At 30.3% G+C, this 25,606-nt stretch overlaps 1 protein-coding gene across 1 annotated transcript in view; it reads left to right on the top strand.

Moving 5' to 3' along the window:
• The window catches only part of LOC136985318 (alpha-1,3-mannosyl-glycoprotein 4-beta-N-acetylglucosaminyltransferase A-like), a 96,414-nt gene extending 71,491 nt beyond the window's left edge, over positions 1-24,923 (top strand). Inside the window, exons 7-12 of the mRNA XM_067282575.1 lie at positions 34-154; positions 2,246-2,376; positions 12,059-12,166; positions 13,943-14,136; positions 16,550-16,799; positions 24,056-24,923. Of these exons, the coding sequence (XP_067138676.1) occupies positions 34-154; positions 2,246-2,376; positions 12,059-12,166; positions 13,943-14,136; positions 16,550-16,799; positions 24,056-24,103 (852 nt within the window). The 3' untranslated portion in view covers positions 24,104-24,923. The remainder of the gene's footprint in view (positions 1-33; positions 155-2,245; positions 2,377-12,058; positions 12,167-13,942; positions 14,137-16,549; positions 16,800-24,055) is intronic.
• The last annotated feature ends 683 nt before the right edge of the window (positions 24,924-25,606 follow it).

Genomic DNA, 25,606 nt, shown 5'->3' with positions numbered 1-25,606 from the left:
CTTTAAAGCAAATTCATTTTTTTTTATTTGTAGCTGGAAGATGATATTTTAAGCAAACCAGGATACATAGGAATTATGAAAAATTATGCTTATAAACAACTTACTTTAAAAAAAGAATGGCTTATACTAGATTTTTGTCAACTAGGATTTATAGGTAAGTTAAAATGATAAATAATAAAGCAATTAAATCTAAACTTTAAACTTATTATTCTTTATAATAAATATAAAAGTAGTGTTAGATAACACACACTTTTTTTGTATATTATTTAGGTTTATTTAGATAATTAATTAATTAAGTGAACTAACATCTTTTATTTTGTTTACAGATTGGTTTTTATGTGCATTATGAAATGCCAAATATTAAATAATTTTTGTACAATTTTATTTGTTTTTTAATGTTAAATTTTCAAGGTATATACATGGTGTCTCAAAAAAATGTACTCACTCTTTATCAGTGTAATACTCATACGTTTTTAATGCCATAAAACCAGCAACAATCAATCAGTTAAAAGAAGAAATTGGAAGGCAATGTCTTGCAATTCCCAATGAAATGTTCCACAATGTTGTCAAATCCATTGGTTTGCAGTATCAGCTGTATTTGGAAAATGGTGGAAACCAGTTTTAACATTTGCAGGAATGAGTAAACTAGGTTAGGAGAAAATACTAATGTTTTCTGTAATGCCATTACATTTTCGTTAATTTAACTTATTAGACTTGTATACATGTCAATAAACACATAAATCAAAACTTAGTATATTAGTAATGGTCAGTCAAAGAGTGAGTACATTTTTTTTGGGACATTATGTATATATTAATTGATTATGAAGTTATATCTATTGTACTTTATCAGGCTTTTAAGTAAAACAAAATACCAAAATATACAGAAATTACTTGGGATGTAGCATATTTAGTAAATTTTGTACAATAATTTAGCAAACATTGCAGAGCTGTAAGAAAATTATAGAAAAAAGTACAATAAATTAGAATGAAAAAAAAAATATCTTAATTTGTTTTGTAATGCTTTTATTTAGTATCATTAATATTTTGCAATAGGTACTAGTAAATAAACAACAAAAATCATTAGGAGCAATAGGCTAAAGTGACGATGAATAGCTTATTTGAATAAATATTAAAAAAAAAAAATTATAAATTAGCAGATGTGCAATTTTAATAGAAATATTTCTGATTCTAAAATTCTTCATTAGATGGAAATAAAAAAAATAATAAACTTACCTTCTGTGAAAGATTGATAATTTTCAGTAATTATTTATCTATGGTGTTCAGTATTAATGAACTGAAGAAAAACAATCTAGCACTCACAAGAACAACATTTAATATACAGTTTCATATTTCTGTAGACATTGAATTAAAGTTCTAATTGGGTGCTTTAATTAGATTCAAATAAAAAAAGACAAGTTCACATAAAATATAAAATTCTATGAGCACTTTGTACATTTGTTTTAATATTAGCTATAATTTTGTATTAGTGGCAGAATATAAAACTTTTAAAACAGCAAATTGCATGACTCATTCAAAATGTCTTTTCCTAGTGGTTGAATTTTAATTTTATTTTCTATTTTTATGTATTATCTAAGAATAAGTGCTAAATCAAGCAGTTCATTAATCATCTCCATAGGTATAATACTGTAATTTATTTTTAATAAGTTATAATTTCACTTTTTATTTTTTCCTAAAATGTTTCCACTTTTGGAATCTTTTATTCTGACCTAGGTACAGATTGTTTAGCTCCTATTTATGACAACAAAACTGATTTATTGGGACTACATATCTTTTCAAAGCCTAATCAAAAGTACTTTTTAAAACTAGTTCATACTTGTGATATCTACAATATAAATAAAGTGGATCTCTGTTCATATTAATAATGTCATTTAATTTAAAAGATGTTTATATTTGTTCTGATATCAGTTAAACCCCAGTCTTGTAATGCATTGTAGCAGCTGTGACTTGCTCTTTACTAGTAAATCTATTAAGCTTTATTACAGATAATCTTTTCAATGTTCATGACTTCTTGCACTACATAAAACTGAATTCTGAAATACTTAAGGAATATTAATGTCTAATATTTGACAATGTCAATTGTTTTTTATATAGTAAAAAAATTATATTTTAATATATGTGGGTACATATTTAATATTTATTTAAAAACTTTTTTAGTGTTTTTAAAGATTAATATTTTAAATAATATAATAATTATACATTTTTAATAAGATTATTTTGTTTTTAGGAAAAATGTTTAAATCAGTTGATCTTTCAAAACTTGTAGTTTTCTTTGTTGTTTTTTACAATGATAAGCCTGTGGATTGGTTGCTTGATCACTTAATACAAACTAAAATGTGTAGATTTGATAAAGATTCAGTAAGTAAAAATATTAGTTTATTTATTTATTTTAACATTATTTAAATTTTATATGTATGGTGTTATATATGTAATTTTTGATATATTTTTAAATGATATATTTTTGTTGTTTAATTCTATTGCATATTAATTCATTTAATGATCATATATATTTACATACAACAATTGAATAAATTAATTTACATTTTTAAATGCTTTTAACATTTTGTTTTAAATGAATATGGAAAGTATTAATATATTAACTAATAACTAATGTCGGTAATTAATATTTTTGATTTTAAGCACTAAAATTTTTATGGTTTTTTGTTTTAAAAATATGTATTACTTTCAAAAATTTTTTTTAAATTGGCTTATCAGTGAATGTTTGCCTATGCTGAATTATGCAAAACAGTTACATAGTCTACAATAAAAGATTGTTATTGTTTTCTGATAATTGGATATGGCAGAAAGATAATGATCTACAGTAGTTTCTTTGAATTTTTGTTTTTTAACACCACATATACTGTCCAATTCAATTGAGGCAAATTTTTGTAATGGTATATTCTTGTAGGAATGACACTCATTAGTTTATTATTATAATTTTTGATTATTATTTACATTATACATAAATTAATTATTATTTTTTTGTTTGCTGTTTACTCTGTGTAATGTTTTGAGAGAGATTCAATTCTTTTATTATTAAAAGTTACAAAACTTGGTACCATCTTTGTAAATAAAGAAATCACTGTTTGTTTCAAGAAGCCAGCATTTATTAAATAAATGCATTTTGGTCATGATCTGATTATCATCAGTTTAAAATATTGCAGTGTAGGACTGTAAATACATTAGAACAAATTTATAGTAGTTAGAACAGAATTTTTATAAATATAAGAGAGTATATGAAGCAAAAATTAAATTAAACAATTATTCAATAAGGTTTATAATAAAAGAATCTATGTCATTTTGATATAAAAATGAGAATCAGTTTTTCACAATATTTCACAAAATGTTCTTATTAAAATACACAAATATCAAGAAAAACTTCAAAGCTATAGTTTACTCATAAACTGTTTGTTACGTTAGATATAAAACTGTAATCATCATCTTATTTTGTTGTACATATTATTTATATAAAATGGAATTAAATGTTTAAATAATATGATCAATTGCATCTGAAATGTTTTTGTAATGTAGTCAAAATTGTCCCACAAAAACTTTCTACAAAGTAAATATTATGCTTCAGAATTTTTTCTGGTTAGTACTAAATAATCATAATAATAGTGATGATGATATTCATAAGCTTTATGTTAGGTTTAGTGAGTTATACTTGGTTGACACCAGTGGCTGTGACCAGAATCAAGGCATAGTAACCAAAACAAGACAAAAATTAAGGGTGTCAGTGTATGTGTCTGTATTCAGGAATTTCCTAACAATATGACATGTATTCAATATAGTGGCCTTCTGTAGTGTGATGTATGTGTTTCTATTCAATTGTAATGTTCCCAGGCTTGAGAGGACAACAGGAACAATAAGCACCCTATCCATCCTCCGCAGATGCCTTATTTCCTGGGCGAGTTCTGTGTACTTGCTGATTTTTCAGTGCATGTGTTTTGTATGTTTGGAATGGAAATGTCTATAATGTATGTGATTTTATTGTGTTTGTAAATGAGTTTGATGTCTGGTCTGTTGTGGTAAATTGTTTTATCTATGATTGTGGCTCTGCATAGTATAGTTTGTGCATGTCATTTCCAATACTGTCTGGAATGTATTTGTAGTATGATTCCTGGATGTCTAATAATTTGTATTTGTTTGCAAGCCCTTGGTGGATTATGTTTATGTAAATAATCTAAGTGATGTGTTGTATAATTTCTGGCATGATGTGACATTTTCTGCACATGTCATTTGTGAGTGTTGTATCTTTGAGTATGTGTTTTCTGTAGTTTTTAGTATTTATGACCTGATCCTGTATGGCGATCATGAATCCTTCCATCTCCCCAAAGAGGCATCGCCAAGCTAATTAGCTGTTTCATGCAGGTTTGTCAACAAAATCCTGGGCCAGGTCACAGGGATGCCTGCCATGGAGTGCCTTTCGAACCCATGATTGCTTAATGGTATCTATGCTTTTTATATGTTGAGTGTAAATTTAATGGCATTTTATTTGATCTGCTAGAGTTACTGCTTTATGTAACTGTGATGTTTCTTGTTTTTTGTAGAAAAACTCTTGTAGTGTCTGTATTTGTTTGTAGTGAAGGTTAACTATGTCAATCATGTCACATCTGCCATCTTTACATGGAAGGGCTAATTTTTCTATGCCAGATTTAGGATAATGTTTATGCTTAGTAAGTGTTGTTCTTGTTTTCCTTTGAACTCATACATTGGAGTTGCTTGAGATCTGTGTAACTCCAAAAGAATATGTGAGTACTGGGATGACATATGTGTTTATTGCTTTAACTGTGTGTTTTGCATTTAACTCTGTTCTGAGAATAGCATTTAACCTATTTTGGTATTCTTTAATTAATCTTTGCTTTATTTGTGCATGTTCTGTTAGTTTGGCATGCTGGAATCCTAAATACTTGTTGAACTTGCCCTGTTTCATGGATTCAATGATGTCTCCATTTTCATGATTCCTTTTTCTATGCAAAGTGTTTTACATTTGTCTAGGCTAAACTCCATTTGTATGTCCTTGGTGTATGAATGTGTGATTTGTAGGAGTTGATGAAGTTGTTTTTATGTGGATGCATAAAGTTTTTATTTTGTACATGTACTGTACATGAGACGTGACAGTATAAACTTTGTTGTTTTTTCATGTCTGATATTTCAACCATATTGTGTGTTGTTTTAACCTCCTTGAAAAATTCCTTGCCTAATGAATATTTGGTTTGTTTGTATGGAAGCATTATGAATCCTGAGATGTAGTATTGTTCTCCAGTTTTGCATAGTGTTGTGGGAACACCGGGAGGTAGGACGGAGTCATACCTCCTTCTTTTTGGCGAACAGGTCGGCAAGACCCACCCCACTGTCACAGATGGCTAAATTTTTGATATCCCGATTTGTCGGGATTGGGTAATTATTTGTCAGGTTGAGTGGAGTTCGTCGATAAGTTTAAGGCGATATTCGAAATAACGGAACCATGATGAAAACAAATAACGATTTATTTAGACAGATAAACAAAATACAGAAAATCTAACGCATCCAGTTCCTAACCGTGAGGGGGAGAGAGTTTACAAATTTCGGGGTCATACCTCTTCCTAGGATGTATTGGCTGTAATCGTAGGAATAATCGTCTCAATAAGCAAAAGGATCGGTCGTTCTCCGGTCGTGGAGGTAAGCAGGAGGATCAGTTGTAGCGGCTCGTCGTCGGCGGGCTTCGGAGTCCTCGATTCTCGAGTCAGATCAGACGGGACATGCGTCTTATTTGGACCTTCAGCGACCCCGTTATCCGCCTTTTCCCCCCTTATATACCACAGGTCACGTTATCTTCGATCACCAATCGCGATAGTTGGTGAATCGCTGATGATTCTATCTCTGTGACTAAGAGTTTGGATCCGGAGAGAAAGGAAGTGCTTTTCGACAGCGGAAGGCTGCACATCCTTTGAATTTCGACCTTTTCTACAATTTCCCATGAGGGGGTTTGAACAAAAAAAAAAGATTTTGGGCCGGGTTAAACCCGGTCCTCACAGTGTTTTGGATAGATTTTGTACATGTGTAGAATATGTAGCAGCCAACTGTGTGGAATGCTGTCAAATGTTTTTCTGTAGTCTATATATGCCATGTGTATGTTTGTGTTGTTTGTGTGCTTGCCGTAGAATGACTGAATCTATGAGTGACTGTTCTTTGCATTCCCTGTAATTTCTATGGCAACTTTTTTGTTGTTCCATAAGAATGTCGTGTTCTTCAACATGTTTGTATATTTGTTTGCGATACAGTATGTCAATAATTTGTACAGTGTTGGGAGACATGTAATTGGTCTGTATTGTGTGGGGTCTGTGGTATTGTTGTTTTTAGGTTTCATGTAGGTGATGCCCTGAGTAAGAAAATTTGGCATGTCTTGTGGATTGATGATGATGTGTGTTAGATGTTTAGCTAGTTCCTGGTGCAGTGATGTAAACTTTTTGTACCAGAAATTGTGAATGTTGTCTACACCAGGTGTCTTCCAGTTGTGTGTTCTGTTAACAGCGTAGTGGATGTCGTGTACATTTATTTCAGCACAGGACATAGCTTGTATGTTATGCAAGTGTTTGTTCTCCTCCTCAATCCAGCCTGCTTCAGCATTGTGTGTGACAGCACTGGACCAATAAGTTGAGAGTTCTTCTATTGGTGTACCACTGTGCTGTGTATCAGTGTTTGTTTTGTTACTAATTTGCCATAAATAAGTTTTTCATTGCTTACAAAAACAACAAAATAAATTATTTATAGTGTACATGTTTTGTATTGTTTGAGTCTGTGCTTTGATACATTACAGAATACATTGGCTGCAAGGTTTTGTTTAATGTGTGTGTTGTGATGTTCATCTTGCTGTTTATTCAATTTCTATATATAACGTCTCTTTAATCCAAAAAGAACTCATTTGGTAGACTATCTCACAGCTTTATTTTACATATTGGATTACATATGCATTTCAGGTTGGTTTAAATTCCCAGCCCCTCTTAAGTGATATCATATAAGGGCATAAATCAAATATTCTATTTCTACAATTATATCTTCCATGAATATACACTACAGTCCCATATTACATTTCCATTTTTCATACACTTAAACCCACCCACTTTAAGTGCATGAAAAATGGAAATGTAGTGTATATTCATGGAAGATATAATTGTAGAAATATAAGGGCATAAATCAAATATTCTATGATATCACTTAAGAGGGGCTGGGAATTTAAACCAACCTGAAATGCATATGTAATCCAATATGTAAAATAAAGCTGTTTCTAACCAGAAAGCTGTGAGATCGTCTACCAAATGAGTTCTTTTTGGATTAAAGAGAAATTTTGTATAGAAAGTGATGTTCATGTTTTGTGTGTTTTGATTTTCTTGAAAATGTTTTTGAGTTGTTTCTTTAATATGGGTGTTAAGTTGTTTTTATGTATTGTGTCAGCCTACTAATTGCTGTCTAATGTCATTTATTTGTGTTTCTATTCTTCTCCGTCAAGCAGGCTTGTGATAGAATTGTGTTTTGTGTGTATCTGTCTGTGATCATGTTTGTTTCAAGTTTTGTGATGGCATAGTAAGTGTGGATCTTGTTCATTGTGGAAGTGCACTTGTTCATTTCTAATGTCCATTTCATCCGTTAGCATGGTTTTCCAGTCTTTGTGGTCTGTGGATGCATTGCCACAGAAACACCAGGGCTAGATTTGTTCCTCTTTTTTGTCGAGAGCATTGCAGTAGCCATGCTTGGGTCAGTGCTGCTTTCACCACCGGTAACCAAGGGAGACTGTGGCCTATTTTTTTGAACGTGAGCCTCTGCCTAACCCATGAACATGCACCTTGTTAACCCAGGTGACGTCCAAGCCAGTATCACACTTAGATATGGTTAGTACTGTGAGATTTGAGAAGTTGTTTTTCCGTAAATTTGTGGAAAAGGGGGGAATTATAAGAATTTTTTTTTATTCCGTCCGGTTCCCATGAAGTTAAAAATGGAAGACAATCAAATGTTAATTTAACTGTTAACAATAGACTAGGGATCTTGTGTTAGTAGGGGGTCATTGAAGTAACAAGTCCCTTCTTCCTCGCATCAACCTGAGAAAGTTGACATTTAAATAAGTCCACAGGGAGAGTCTAAAAAACAATCAAAAGAAATAGTAAGCTATCTAGCTGAAGTAGACTCATTCTTACCACCCTAGCCGGCCCAGAGATGACACATTCAAAGTGTCATCACTACTAAACAAAAGGTCATTCCCATGACGAAATTCCCACACCCGATGAAGATATAATGATCGCACACCTTATCTTCGGGGCAATCATCCTACAGGAAGCTATCCTTTTGGTTTGGTGTCTTATCCTCCAACCTGATCAGTCCCTAAGGAGTATCTTTTTACATTCGTGAATTGTGCAAGTGTCATCCCAAATGTCTCCCCAGTCCTCCACAGATAGTTTATTTCCAAGGCAACAGCCACTACTGCAAAGAGGTATGATAATTAACTGATTTATGTATGCTCTCTCTCTCAATTGGTAATAGTTATTAGAAGCCAGTATTCATAGCACTCTCTAGTGTATTAGTAGCTAGATCAAGGAAACTGTATTCCTCACGCCTAGATTTTTGTTTGTAATCCTTTAGTTTATGTTAAATTTGTTGAATTTATATGATGGTTGCTCTCACTCATGTATTGCTGACAACCTCACTAACTCTCCCACTTGAACTATGGAGCACCCTCCTATTTGAACATAATTAAACCCAAGTATATCAGAATATTTGCGAGTTAGGATAGTAAAAATTCTCATTCTAACTGGTGTCAGGTCCTGACGTCGAAAGGATCGTGCAATCTTGATGACAATTAATAGATTACACCATCCAGTGACAAAGTGAGCTGATCTCACTGATCTGATTTTGACGAAGGGGTTAAGTCTTGCACCTCAACCCCTGGCTTCTTACACTACCACGATAAATATCTCCACAGAATGTGGATGTGGTCACTCTTAGCTTTATTTCTCCCCATAGACCTTACTGGCATGAGTGTCCCTACCAAGAGCTTGTGCTCCAGCCTGCATTGCTTTATGGATCAGTATAATTACTGGACTCTCCCACCACGACCAGGTGGTGACCATGGGAGTGTTGTTGTTATTCTTTTATAATATATCAGGTTTTCAAGCCAGGTTTCAAGGAACTTAATGCACATTTTTTTGACACACAATTTGACATTATTTGAAAAAATTTAAACATTTATTTAATCACAATCCATTTCTTAAAATTCTGTTTTGTTTTTTAATTCACATTATAAGTTCAAGCTGAAAATAATGTAAACACATTTTTGTCAATTTGTTAATAAAAATAAAAGTAATAAAATAATGTAGATTTTATACACTTTAAAACATTTCTCAAAAATTTAAGAAGTACTTGAAGATCTTAAATGGATTGCTTAATACGAAGGCTATTTTTTAAATAAGGTCCGTTTTTTAATAAGAAGAAAAATACTGTAAATATCGTTAAAATATTTTTTTTTCCATATTCTACATACTTTTATCTACTGTTCTACATAATTTCCATTTTGTTTAGACATTTGTCATACCGCTCAACAATTTTTTGAATTCCAACTTCAAAGAAATATGCCACCTGTCAAGAAGCCCAATCCACGACTGCAGTTTTCACTTCTTCTTCATCGTTGAAATGTTGATCACCAAGGAACTCCTTTAAGTATCGAAACAAGTGAAAATCACTTGGTGCAAGGTCTGGACTGTGTGGATGATCGTATCGAGTTAAAACGATAAAGCACTGTCTAATATTTGTTTTGTGATCGTCAGAAAGCAGTCTTGGAACGCACCGAGAAAACAATTTTTGATAACTCAGTTTCTCCGAAACAATGGTATACAAAACTGATCTTGAAATCTGTGGAAATTCAATTGATAACGTTGAAATCGTGAATCATCGGTCCTCTCAAATTTTGTTATCCACATCACGAATCAAATCTTCAGAAATCAGAGAAGGTCGGCCAGGGCGTGGCTCATCATGCACATTAACTCACCCATCCTTGAACATTCTTACCGATTTTCGAACTTTACTGTCACTCGTAGCATTATCACCGTGAACTTCACAAATCTGACGGTGAATTTCCGTTGCTGCCAAGTTTCTTGCATTCAAGAATCGAATAACAGATCGTATCTCACAGTCGGCAGGAGACTCAATTTTCTTAAACATTTTAAACTTCTACAGCTCAGCATACAGACAGACGATATGGCTGCAAATGGCGTCAAAACACGCGCCAAGCTTGCTCGGAGCAGAAGCGTATGCATACTGCCGTGATTGCGCATTATTCTCACTTTCATTCACAAACGGACCTTATTTAAAAAATAGCCCTCGTATAAAAAAAATCATCATAAATGATGAAGTCATTGTGTTATACTGAAATATGAATTATGATGCATCTTTTTTTTCATGCAAATTTATTTCAAATTAATGTTTGTCGATGCACGCACGTTGGACATGGAGGTAGGAACTTCTGCAAACACACTGAAGATGGAGTGGATTGCATCGACCATCAGATTTGCTAAGTGGCCTGTTAGGACCCATTTGCCAAGGCATGTGACATCCAAAGCTGCCTGTCTCTATCAATGGGTGCATCTATGTCCATCCAAACCATTCACAACAGCTTGCATGAAGTTGGGCTGCATGCATAGCAACCAGTAATCAGGATGCCATTAACCAATTGATGCAGGGCTGTATGCCTGGTATGGTGTTGTCATTGCAACTGGACCACTGAATGGCACTGGATATTATTTACAGATAAATCCTACTTCTGTATGTGGAGGAATGACAGGTGTGGTGATATCCACGGAATGCTATGTGCCAGCCCTTTTCACTGAGCATCACACTGGCCCCACTAGGCATCATAGTATGGGGAGGCATCATGTTTCATCAGTGGTACGTCCTAGTGCACATTTCTGGTACTCTGACAGCAGACCAGGACATCACATGAATTGTGGGGCCTGTGGTTTGACCAATTGTGAAGACTGGACCCAACACAATGTTTCAGCATGACACTATACAACTGCAATGTCACATGGCAAACTCTCACCGGCCTGAATGGAATTCACATCTTTCTCTGGCCGGATCTCTCTCCCATCAAACCTGTAGCATTTCATTTGAGTTGAAGTGCACCAGGGACCCCTGCCACATACTGCAGACAACTTGTGCACCACAGTGGACATGGTTGCCTGAGGCCTTGGCACTGCCTTGGCAAGAGTTGCTTAATAATTATTGTTTATTAGTATTTTTTACTTTATTTCTGAAAATGATTTCAGGCTTGAGTTTATTTCTTGGTATACAATAAATTTGAAAATTCATTTAACAACTGTGGCTAAAATGATGTTTTTGAGTGCATCCTTCCTTTTTCTTTCAGTTGAAATTTTTTGTCCCCCCCTAGTTTCACTACCCAGAATATGTCCTTGTCTTTGCCCTTCAATCTACAGGTTGTGTTTAATATTTTTCAACTAGAAGATTGTTTAAAATTATGAAATAAACATTTTAAGAAATTTTGTATCACAGTATCTAGTTTATGTCTCTATTTTATCTTACATACAGTTACATTGTCTGCACTATAGTTGATTTTATCATTGTTTTATTGGATGTATACCTTCTTATATATCTATTTATTACTTTTGTTGCTATTTACCTTTTTCCTTTTAATGGGGTCTATTTTATAATGTTATGCTTGAGGGTAATCATAAGTCAATTATGACATTGCCTGTTGTATTAAAAAGAAAAATAAATAAAAGAAAAAACATATTAATATTTTTCTTTTTAATACAACAGGCAATGTCATAATTGACTTCTTATATTAATCTAGTTTAAAATTTATTTTAAAGCAAAAACTCCAAATACATTTTTAATATATTCGAAAAATATGAATATTTCTTTTCTTCAATTTTCTTTTTACAGTAAAATATTCATTTTGTTTGATATTTAGCATAATATTTCTAAAACATTGTTTATTATATTACTTATTGTATATTGCATATAATAAATAGTAATATGTATTAATATTTAACAGAAAGATTGCAAAAAACAAAAAGATTCTGTATGGCTTCACTATAGACCATCTCTGTTTCAACATGTTGGAACACATTCATCATTAAAAGGAAAAGTCCAAAAACTCAAGGTAAACATTGATAATTTAGTTTGTGATTTTAATGAAGTGTTGTAAACAATCTGGCTATAATTTGGCAATAATAATTATAAATTAGTAATAAATTTGGCCCTAGAGGGAGGCATTAGGTGCCATCTGGTATTTAATTTAATTATAAACTGGAAGAAATGAATTGGCCCAAAGCGGGACTGAAACCTGCTACTGCCACTTACCATGCGCATTAGTGCCACCCCTAGATGGATGGTGCGTAACACCTCCCTTTAGGGCCAAATTTATAATTTATAATTGTTATTGCCAAATTATAGCCTGATAGTTTACAGCAGTTGAAGGTGTTATTGCTATGTATCAGGTTTAGTAAAGATGTTTATATTTTAATGAAGTGTTATTATATACTGTAGGAACAAAATTTTTGTTCTTAACATTGTTAGATTAAATTTAATATAAATAACATTCAACCTTTAATAATACAGCTTTATATTTAAACATTTTTCAATTTTTTGATTCATCCTTCATATGAGTGTTTTCATTCATTGAAATATCAATATATGAATATTTTTAAACTTTTTTAATGTAAATTCTTATTCTGAAATTTTGGAATTATATCTTACATATGAAAGAACAACCTAGTCTTTTGAATAGTCTTGACTCCTTGCAAGTTTACTATTAATATTGTGAAATTGTAGGATATATATTCCAATGAATTTTTTCATAATAAGGCTAAAACATATTTGTATATTCAGCAATTTATTAAATGAAACTAAATAATAATTTTAGAAATTATTAATCATTAATTGAAGAATATAACAAAAATTATAAAACTTATTAGAGACTTAAATGTTATGTTTTTGTAACAAGAATGTATCCTGGATAAGGTACCAACCTTTTATAGAATTATCCAGATAGAGATGGCCAGATTTTACTTATGAGCAAGGCTTTAGAAATAAATCATCATCAAAAACCAAAACAATGAAAATGCATAACATAGCAAGAACATCTGCAGAACAAAAGTCAAAATTAATGGAATACTAATTGAACAAATATCTAAATTTAATTAAGATCATGATACAAATATTGACATTAAAATACAGAAATATAACAAGATAAATGTAATAATCAAATATCAATTCTGATTGAATTGAAGCTATACATCATCACCTGTAAATCTGTCTTCTCCTATGGTGTTGAACTTTAACTTTTAACCAAAACAGAAATTCAAAAAGTGGAAAACTGCTTACCTGAAAATAAATTTATTGATTTAGTTAAACATTTACTTTCTGCATTATGTATACTATTGTTTTGTAAATTATATATTATTGTCTATAGAGTAAGCTAATGAAAGTAGAGTTCAAAAATATTAAAAATATGAATGTGTGAATTCAATTAATTAAATATTTAAATTAATGACTTCTTAAATTAAATCCATTAATTGAATTTTAATAATTTCATATAGTTGGTTTTTTAATATAGTTTTGTTAATAAATTAAAATTTCCAGATTTTTTTAGAGGAAAAAAAATGAAAGATTCTATTATAGAGAGAAAATGACTTCAAATTAAATAAATTTTATGTAGTAGTTAGCATTTCTTGTTAAGTGTGGGGCTTCCAAAATATGTTTTCATATTACAAAAGGAAAAAAATGAAAGAAAAGAAAAAACTACATAAAACTTATGTAGTTTTCTTTCATTCTTTTCCTTGTATATTTAATAAAACTTATTTTTATATTTTTAATTTGACTTATTTCATAAAGTTCATATATTCAAATTTAAATGTGTGTTAAAATTTTTATGTAGGATAAACAATTTGGAAAGGTTTCTCTTCATCGTCCTCATGATAATCCACCTGCAGAAGTACATACTAGTCTTAGAGCATATAAAAATTATTTGTTATCAAAAGCTTATAAAGGAGAGACATTTTTTTGGTCTTTATTACCACAACCAGGAGATAATGTGACATTTTATTTTAATCCATCTATTAAAATTGAGAAGTAAGTTATTTTAGTTTGTAAACTATATTTATATTTCATTGTTTTCTGTGTTATAAAGAATACAGTATACAGTAGAGCATCAATTATCCGACCCCTGATAGACCGTCACATCAGTTAACTGACCGTGTTCTAGTCGGCAAATTCAAATGTCCTCTAGTGATGTGGCGCTACAATATTTCGCTATGTCTTGGCTACCTTAATATTATTTTATTATTTTTGTTAAATTTTTGCGTGTTTTAGCTGGAAACACTGGCTCGACCATGAAAGGGAGGCCAGTATTTAAACCACGCTTAATTTTTGTATTTATTTTGTGCAAAATAAAGAAGAAATAGCGACGATTATTATTTTAAAAAAAAATTTGTTAGGCTTAACATCAATGAAAATTCAACGTAAAGTAGGTTAATAGCAATATACTAATTACATGGGATTTACTAATATACTGTACTAATAATGTATTTTTTCATAGTTTTCGGTTATCCATTTTTTCAGTTATCCAACCAACCCCAGTCCACAATCGAGTCTGATAATCAATGCTCTACTGTATTAAATTTCATACTTTATTGAGAAAATTCTAATAATTTAATAAATTTTGTATTCCCTAGATTATCTCTTATCTGCTGTATCTTTAAATATGTACTTAATTATAGATGATAGAGCAAATATAAATACCGTAGTTTACGGACTATAAGACGCATTTTTTTCTTCGAAAAATTGCCTCCAAAATTCAGGAGCGTCTTATGGTCCGTAGCATCTTATAGGTGTTTTTTTTTTTTTTTAAATTACTTAAAAATTAAGGTGCGTCTTATAGTCCGTAAAATACGGTAAATACATAATAAAGCAAAATTGCTTTAATGTTATTTCTTTTGAATAAATCTGTATATCTAGATGATATGCTTTTGTCCACTGTGGATGTTCTTGTGAACTAGGACTTGTTATACTGAGGGAAGGAAAAAACACCATTTCAAATTAAGATACGTTTATTGTAATGTAATCTTGTTAGATTATGTTACAATAAATATACATGTATCTTATTTCAAAATGGTGTGTTTCTCTTCCCTCAGTATAACAGGTCCTAGTTCACAAAAGCATAATATAAGTAATTAAGGGCAAGAAGCATGTATTAACCTGTATATTTACTGTTTAAATTATATTTAAATATTATTTGTGATCCACATCAACAGTAGGATTTGCATATTAATTTACTATGTATATTTTCATTGTTACATATGAAATTATACTCTTAGTTTTAAATTATTTTAAAGTAATTACTACTTAATAAATAATAAACAAATATCAAGCAATGGGATCGGTTATTATATATATTAAAAACAATAATCTTTAAAAAATTGTAAATTCTTTAAAAATAAACGAGTTTAAAAAACCACTCTTTTTTATCCGACTTCGAAATGAGTTAAAAACTGAGATGGACACTTTAAAAATTAGCAAATATTTCTTACTTTATTATCCATTATTATCCATACGTTATTATCCAAATTATCCAAATGCATTTCACAATCACTTGCCTCTTCAGTGGAGAGGCAAGTGATTGTGAAATGCATTTGGATAATTTGGATAATAACGTATGGATAATAATGGATAATAAAGTAAGAAATATTTGCTAATTTTTAAAGTGTCCATCTCAGTTTTTAACTCATTTCGAAGTCGGATAAAAAAGAGTGGTTTTTTAAACTCGTTTATTTTTAAAGAATTCACAATTTTTTAAAGATTATTGTTTTTAATAGTAATTACTACTTATTAAAATAATATATATTAAGTTGTTTTAAAGTATTTGATCATCTTATTCATGAATAATGCACAAGTTAAATAAATATGATTCACATTCAATAACTGGTATTAATTCTCTGCATTACTTAATAATTAATCATTTTCACACAAATTAGTTAGACACGAAACTTATAAATATACAAATTTCTTCCTCAACTTTTGTGTACATAATCAGTGAATGGTCACAATTTTGATACAGACTCTGAGGAATTGCATTTATTTTGTTCTTAGCTGTTAGATTAATGTGTCAAATCTGTACATGTAAGTTACATCTCATTAATTGGAGAAAAATAGCAATCATAGAAAATAATCCTAACTACATCTTTACCTTAAATAGCCATTTTCTATATATCTTTTGACAGTTATTTAATTGTATTTAAATAATTTAATTTTAACCTATATTAAAGATATGAAGTACAGAATGTAAAGTTTTGTTTTAAATAAATCTTTTGCATTAATAAAAAAAAAAAAAAATTTAAATGACAACAGTTATTGAAACAGGTTTGTTTATAATGTGCTATTCATTATGAATATATTATAAATAATTCTTTAAACAGTATAGTAATTTCATAAAATTTATTCTTCATATTTTTAAATGCAATATATTTTTCCTTCCAATTTTATTTAGATTCTTATTCAGAAGTGGCAATGCTGAGCATCCAGATGACAAATTTTTCAACACAACTGTTGAAGTATTACCATCAGAGATTTTAGAAGACAATTCATATCCTGTAACAAGAGATGGTTATTTAATTGTTGGAAGTTTTAAAGATTCAAATGGTGTTGCAGAAGGAACTCTTAATACAAATATTGGCCCTATAAAAGTATTAAGATTAAATGTACATACTCAAAGTGATCGATGGGCCATTCTTAGTGAGGTAATAGTAATTTTTTTTTTTTTTTATATGTCATTCAGTTTAAATCTGGCCATTACATAATATTTATCTTAATCTGGATATTACTTACTTTATTACTATTGTTAATGAGGCTTGAAAAAAATATTGCAAAAATTAATTTATTTTTAAAAATAATAATATGAATTCTAATTAATAAGCAAGAAGATCTGTCATCAAGTCATTGCAACAGATAATATTCATTTTAATATCAACGATTAATTAGTGATTAATTAAATAATTGCTAATTAATCACCTTTTATAAACAGCAAACTATATGAACATCACATCATCTTTTTTTGCCAATATTAACTAACTAATATATCTTAAGAATAAGTAGTGATGGAACAATACCAAAATTTCTCTCAATTCAGATTCCAGTTCTTTTGAATACAGTGGGTGATTAGTTAATGAACAGTTCAGACTGCGAACAAATCGGACAACAAACACAAAAAGAAGAGATGTAAAATAATGAATGCTGATTGGTTTTCCCATCTCCAGGTAACAGTTTGAAACCTTTCGAAGTGCAGGAGACGTCAACATTGACACTGAACCCAATATTGATCGGATAGTACTCCTCTGAACTTTGAAACTCTCCATTGTAATTTCAGCTTTTTGTTTACCTTTCTGACAAATAATGAATGCCCAACAGTCTCGCAAAGACTATAGAAAATAAAAACAGGTGCAAAACTTAATTTTTTAAAGGTGAGAGTTTAACTGTCCTATCCGATATTCATTAACGTTTTAATACCAAATTTTTGAATTTTATTTGGGCCTCATATTTACATAATTCTTTCGTGCATTAGTTGATTTCTGTTCTCTGAACTTTGATAATATTGTGAAGTGTCGAGAACCATGTTCACCATAGAAACCAAACGAGATAATAGCCAAGGTAGAGAGTGGGTAGAAGATGTCTGATGTTGCTAGGCAGTATGGCTTGAACAGGTCAGGTCTACAGTAGGTACAATCTTAGCTAAGAAAGATATAATCAAGGAGCTAAAGGAGTAACAAAAGTCACATCTGAGAAACAAAGATGTGCCATCCATGAAAAAATGGAGAGATTTCTTTTATCCAAATTAAAAGCAATGTAACTAGCATGACTATCATTCAAGAGAAAGCTAGAGAAATTTTTGAAGAACTGAAGAAACAAACTCTGCATTCATCATATGAGGAGATAGAATTTAAGGCTACCACTTGATGGTTTGCAAAGTAGGAGATCTGGTATTAAACATGTGGTAATTCACAGTAAGTCTGCTAGTGCAGATAAAGAAGCTGAGAAGTTCTGTCTCAAATTTGAAGAATTCATTAAAAAAAAAGGATATTGTCCACAATTGTGATGAAACTGGTTTAACCGTTCCTAAATCATGAAAGACCAATTGACGTTATTTTTGGGAGCTAATGCTAGTAGTGATATGAAGCTTATCCCACATCTTGTCTCTCACTCTGAGAACCCTAGATTATTCTAAACAAATTCCATAATTAAAAAAATGCCAATGATGTGGAGAACAAATGAAAGGGCATGGGTCATGCAGGCTCTTTTCAAAGAATGGCTATTTGAAGTTTGTGCTTCAAGTATCAAGGATTACCTTCAGACCAATGAATTGCCATTGAAAGCACTGTTGCTATTGGACAATGCACCGGGACACCCAAAAGACCTTGAAGATAATTTGCTGACAGTTCAGTTTTTGCCTCCAAATACCACTTTGTTGATTCAACCAATGGATCAAGAGATTATTTCAGGTTTCAAGAAATTGTACATTCAAGCTTGTTTTGTTGGTGTTGGTGTTTTGAAGCATGCCAGTTCTCAATGATGACATTCAAAATGTTTTGGAAAGAAAAATTTGATATTCTTGAAGCTATACAGCTCATTCGAAAGGCATGGTCAGAAGTCACTCAATGACAGTTGAATTATGCTTGGCAAAAGCTGTCCTCCTCCTGCATTCAGGGAGACAGAGATGATGTCCCTGAAATTATGGATGAAATTGTGACAACTGCTAGAGATCTGAAATTGGAGGTGAATGATGATGACATTGAAGAGCACATAATGTAACCTGAAACTGATCTGATGACAGAAGAACTCCAAGAACTCTTGAATGAAGAACACGAGCAAACTCACTGAGATGTGTTTTCTTCTGAAAAAAGGAAGATGAAAGAGGATCAATGTGGACATCTGCTATTAAAGATCTTTTGAAGAAGTGGGAGGATGTCAGAACAATGGTCTTAGAATGGCAGCCAAACCATGTTGAGATCTTTACAACAACAATGCTATTAATTACTTTCGAAAATTCCTGATGAAGAAAGGAAAGTAATCGACATTGTGGGATGTCAAAGAATCTGTTCAAACAGAAAAACAACATGACAATAAAAATACATATATACATACACACAGTCTTGCATTTTTATCAATTACATATAGTAAGAAAGTATATAATTTTTTTATATTTTTTGGGGTCTCCAGAACAATTAATCGAATTCCCATAAAAATCTATGGTAAATCCATAATTTGTTAACGAACACGGTCTTGGAATGGATTATGTTCATTAACTGATCACCCACTGTACTTTCTAAAGTTTAATTTTTCTGAACTAAAATAATGATTTACATTATTAATTAATGAATGTACCATACTTGTAAACATCAAACTTCAGACTGGAAAACAATTGGGAAATCCAGAATCAATCTTTCAAAAGAAACGTGAAAATTCTCCATTTATATTTGGATACTCATGCATTTATTGTGTACTACAAAATAAATTTGTAATTTTATTTCAGATAATGTTAATATTGTAACACTACCCCAAAAAACTACAGTTTATTTCCTTTTACTTAATAAACTATCCCATCATGTCATCTAGGGTCACCATCTTTGGAAACTGCTTCGTTGACCAATGCAATGACTGGGGGAGGGGAAGGAAAACACATTTTTTCATGCTTCTCACAATGGGCATATCTTGTAAATGATTTAACTCTATCGTATTTAACACACGATGCAATGAGCCGAGCCATGAATGTGTAGACTGGCTCATCTTGAAAAATTAATTTTTAAAACTCACAAATGAGTATTTTTACTTAGAATTGTTAAATTTTCAAATGTGATTTATGCATATTGCAGAATCATAAAAACTTTTCATAATTATAATGGGAAAATCATTTTATCATTAAAATAAAATTTGGTTTGAATTTTAAACTGTTTTGCTGACCACTGGCCTTGATTTGAAACTAGATAATAGTGATTGAACTAGCAGGCTAACTTGCTGCTTATAATTAAAATTTTTAAAATGCGGGCATATTTATGAAACAAAAATTAATGAAATTATTAAAAAATTAAAATAAATTTAAATTTGATTCTTTTGTGTGGAACAACACAAACAATTTCTATAGTTATGTCACAAAAGCAACTCATTACAAGATTTTTTTGTTAATATTCTCGGCAACAATTAGTGGCACCATATATTATAAAAAGTTTTTAAAATAAAATATTTTATATTTTGATTGAGATTAATTTTGAGGCTAGGGATAGGTTTTATAAAAAATTTTAAATGCTGATAACAAGTAAAATAGTCATTAACTTTAATCCTACTGGAGATACACACGATTCCCTTTATCTCCCTTCAACCTTTAATCCCCAAAATTTAATAGCATCTTCCCTGCAAAATTTCAGGAAAAAATGACAGATATATGCACTGCTGTATTCACATGTATAATGCATATTTCAGGCATTTTAATGTTAAAAGTGCCAGAAATCTACACTAAAATATGTAGGTTGAAATGCATATGTATTTTACTTCTTTCTGTGAGCAAATCTTACTAATTTCTATTACATCACACTTTTTTGGTGGAAAGGCATAAGCATGACCATAAGTGACACAAGGGATTTGAAAATTATGACATTACAAAAATTTATTAGAAATAAATTCAATAATGATTAAATAGCATAAAACATTACAAATATAATAATCACTTCATGCCGACTTTTGTTAATATTATAAGTTACACTTACGTGTTGTGGTGTTACGAACGTTAACTATTTTGGATGAGTTCACAAGCACTTTCGATAGCATACAGCTACCATCTTCAGGTGAAATTCGATGAGTGCTTGTGAACTCATCCAAAATAGTTAACGTTCGTAACACCACAACACGTAAGTGTAACTTAGAATAATGTTTTATGCTAATATATTATGCTAATACATTATGACAGATCGTTTTGTACGTGAATAAATATGGTGTGTATGTATACACACCATATTTACTCGTGTATAAGACAATCTTGCATATAGGATGAGGTGTGACTTTAAAGATCAAAGTAAAAAAAATTAGATTTATTAATACAATTCTAATTTTATTTTGTTTAATCACAAATAAAATATCAAATGCACACATTATCCCGCAAAAATTACTGGCATTTTAAACTTTAAGGAAAAATCTTGTAAAATCGACAACATAATTTGTTCATGTAAAGCTGGAAAATTGGGAACCCTTTTTGCAAATTCTTAATAAGTGTAATCGACGGAGAATGGATTCAACTATGAGTTTCTCCGAATTCTGATTTCATGTGGGAATTGATTAAAATGTATATCAGGCTCCTGTGTGACTTTGGAATTTCAATTTGGAATTCAATTCAAAAGCTTTGCTTTTCCTATTGCTATTCATCTTTACTCCTGACAATACACAAGAACGATTCAAACGACCTAGATAAAATATTTTGTTTTTTTAACACAAGAGGGTGAGCATCCAGTAAAAAATGTGAATACATGGTTCACAAAAATTATTGCAAACATTTAAAGAATCTTTGCTTGTGCGTAATATATACACACACGTGTGTGTGTGTTATGGACTAAGTGATTAATAGGGCATTATGAATAATGACTGAAATGGGTGTGCAGTCTGATAAATATTGATTAATTTATCAAATTGACCGGTCATTATGAATACTGCTGTCCTGGTTGGTCAAACTGATGATAATACATTGAGAAGTGATCATCCAACATACACTAGCCAATCAACACTTGCAATACACAACTCAGATGCGTTTAGTACCGAATTTTAAATTTATGCGACATTTTAATTTGATTTAGAAAATCTCCATTTATTTCATTTTAAAATAATTCACAAAAAATAAATATTTTTAAGTATTTTAAAAAGAACATGTAGTCATTTAAAACTAAATACTATTAACTAAATTAAATGGTAGAATTTTGCTTAATAATGTGCTTTGTCATGGCAGCAGTCGCTACTGTTCATGCTCTCAACAGACTCCTCTCGGAGGGGAGCTGCTGGCAGGCCACTGATAGTATGTATCAATAACTAGTGACATTAAATAATCGGCAGCCTGCTGGCTGCTTCCCTCTGGGAGCACAAACAGTCATGACTGCTGCCATCACAGTGCACATAGTTTAATTGGTAGAATTTTACCTAATGTGTGAATGGTGGGTGGACAAGCACCGCCATCTGGCAATTCTATATGGTCGATAATGGCATTCCCTACGTCTAGAATGGCAAGTAGATGATTGGCTTAAACTTCTTAATTTTTGTGTGTTTGGAGTTAAAATAATGATTGTTTCTTTACAATGTTATTTGTAAATGCTTAAATAGACGATTTTAATTCAGAAATTATTTAATTATTCAATTTTTTAGAGAGTGATGCGAAGTGCCTATAGAATTTACATATATTTGTCTTCATAATAGCTTATCTTAAGATAGGTTTGTTCTTCCACAGCATCTTCTACCATCAACAGCGTAATACGTTTGTAAATTTTCTAAAAATTAATTTTCTGAATTTACATAAGCCACTACTTCCCTTGACAAAAAGTATGAGGTAGTCCTATTGTCTGATCGTATGGTAGGAGACACAATGCTAATTTAAAATAATTATTTAGTGTTATTAAACATCCTGTAAATACTTTTAAACAGTTTAATTTGTTTATTTACCTTTGCTGGTAACCCTCGATGTTAAATGTATTCGCCATTTTTTCAACAAATTTCCCTGAGTCAATGCGCGATGTTCACTGAGTCATGTGATGTTGTAAACAAGCATCGCAAGGACTTTTACTTGGACTTAAAACGGAAAATGTGTACTTCTGCTTGCTGTACAAGTTTAACATTTGTACTTGTGCCTCAACCTCTCTATTAACAAAAAATTAACTTACAGGACACTTCTGGAATTTCATTTTTGGTATAAATTATATAAAAAATTAATTGCTTGAATAAATAAACTAAAAAACATTTAAGATTTTGATGACATTTGGAATTACATAATTACATAGATTTGAACCAAAGAAAAAAAATTAACATATGCAAATGCTAATTTTGCAGCAACATCAACTATACTCTTGGCCACCAGTAAAATTAAAATGTTGCACAAGATTAACTACTGGTCGCATAAATTTAAAATTCAGTACACATGCGCAACTCAGATGCAAGTGCTGATTGGCTAGCGCAAGTTGGATGATCATTCCTCAACATATTGTTATCACTTTGCCCAACTAGGTGATAGCAGTATTCATAATGACCGGTCAATTTGATAAATTTCAGGTGTTTTAACATAATTCATTAAAATGCCTGATTTTGTTTGTCTTTATTCATAATGCCTGTATTAATCACTTGGTCCATAACATATTATACATACATACAAGATGTTTGAAAATGACAATTGGATTAACTTTTAAAATCTCTCTAAGAATTTTAAAAAAATTTTATTAGTTTTTATGTTTCAATAATATACTATCATAAGATATATTATTTTTAAGCTAACAAACGAAAAGCAAGCAACAAAAACAATTTGTAGCATGAATGCCCTGGGTATGTACACTTATGATGCCACTGGTTATGTGTAATAACTAATTAATTCATATGAACATTGCAAAAAGTTCATATGAATTACTTTTTCGTATGAATCACGTTACTTTTTGCAACGTTTATACAGTATTTGGCATGAAAATTATCGTAGCGATAATTCATATGTAAGTATATGTATATAATTTGTGTATTTATAAATATGTTAATGATTTTTATGGAAGTTGCATATTGTATAATTTCACATTCTTCCTGGTTATTTTGCAGAATAGTTTTATTTTTGTACAAAACTAATCATATATGGTATGATGTATTATATATGATAAATATATATATATGTAATTTATGTACATATGTAATTTATCAAATTATTTTGATTTACGTATAAATTAATAAAATCTAAAGCCTCAAATATTCTGTTTTTAATGAATTATTGTTAATTTTTCAGATTTTGATAAAGCCCTTTGGAAACACATCTGAAACAACAAGCAGATGATGATTATTTGTTATCTAAGAATTTACCTGTTGAAACATTTCAAAATCTTATGTAAAGTTCCTTCCTAGTGCCTTATCTGTAATATAAATATTCACTAATTAACAAGTGAATAATTACATCTTGCATTTTTTAAAGGTGCTTCAGGTCTTTCATGTTTTTGTGCAAATCAACAAAACTAGAGTTGAGAAATTTGAAAAATTTATGAAAGTTGTACATTATAAATATGAAAAGTTTCTATTTTTTTTTGTCAACATGATTTTCTTTAAAAATATAATAATGAAATTATATGAAATTTTTTGCTCCTGGTGCCAAAATGAATTCTAGCTCAGTATCAATAACATCTGTTTATTGTTTTTATTTATTAAATACATTTAAATGAAATGAAAATTGTTAAAATATTTCTATTTTATAGGAAATATTTGAATAATTTTTGAACTAAAATATATAATTGCAATATATCATATATTGCAAAGAATGCTCTTTCTTTTCCTAATATAGCAATTTTTATTAAATTTATCTTCCACATTATGTAATACTTATATAATTCTATAATTTAAATATGATCTTCCATTAATATCGTATAGATCCATTTAATGAATATGTGAATCTTGTGGAAAGATTTTAATTTTCATTATTTTCTTTTTATTTACTGGTATAACAAAATAATGGCTTTTGTTACACTGGTATAACAAGCTTCCCAAACTTTAAATATAATCACAAATCATGAATTTTTCTATTATTATTTTTATTCTATGAGAAATGTTCTGAAGAAATATAAACTTATAGAACTATAAATGTTTATTGCATTATTCTCATTAATTTGTATCCTTAATCACAGCAGTTTTTTTGTCTTGGAACCAAAATTTAAGGTCTTCTATCCTAAATTAATCAAAAATAAGTGACTCGTATTTTTAAATATAAAAATTATTTGTTTTAATACAGAATTATATATTCCATATAGGTAAAGATATAGTTCACTTTGCTTATGCATAAGATCTAATATCAAAAAATAGTATTTATAAAAAAATAAGTTTTATGTATAAATTTTAATTGATGTGTATACAGTATACAGCTCAAAAGTCACATATCATAGGATAAATTATTTTATTTTAACATATTCAAAATGACCAACTCCAATTTTGCAAATGCTTCCAAATTGTTTGTACTTATGATGCTTTGAGACATGTGTTTCTTTTATAATATTATGACATTCTGATTCTTAAATTATCAATGTTTCTTGGGTATTTCTGATACACAATAGATTGTATATGATTACAAAGGAAAAAATTTTATGGAAAATGACTGAAAAATATAACTGAAAATTGAGAAATCTTGCAACAAAAAGAAATAATTCATTCCATGATATATGACTTTTGATTTATTGCATATACAGTAGAGCATCGATTATCCGACTTAATTGGGGACTGGGGTTGGTCGGATAACTGAAAAGTCAGATAACCGAAAAGTGTGAAAAAATACATTATTAGTATAGTGTATTAGGCC

This window comes from Centruroides vittatus, unplaced genomic scaffold (genome assembly GCF_030686945.1).
Source record: "Centruroides vittatus isolate TY-2023 unplaced genomic scaffold, ASM3068694v2 contig_958, whole genome shotgun sequence".
NCBI classification, from domain to species: Eukaryota; Metazoa; Arthropoda; class Arachnida; order Scorpiones; family Buthidae; genus Centruroides; species Centruroides vittatus.
The sequence above is the reverse complement of the archived record's forward strand: the minus strand, read 5'-3'. Positions and strand labels throughout refer to the sequence as shown.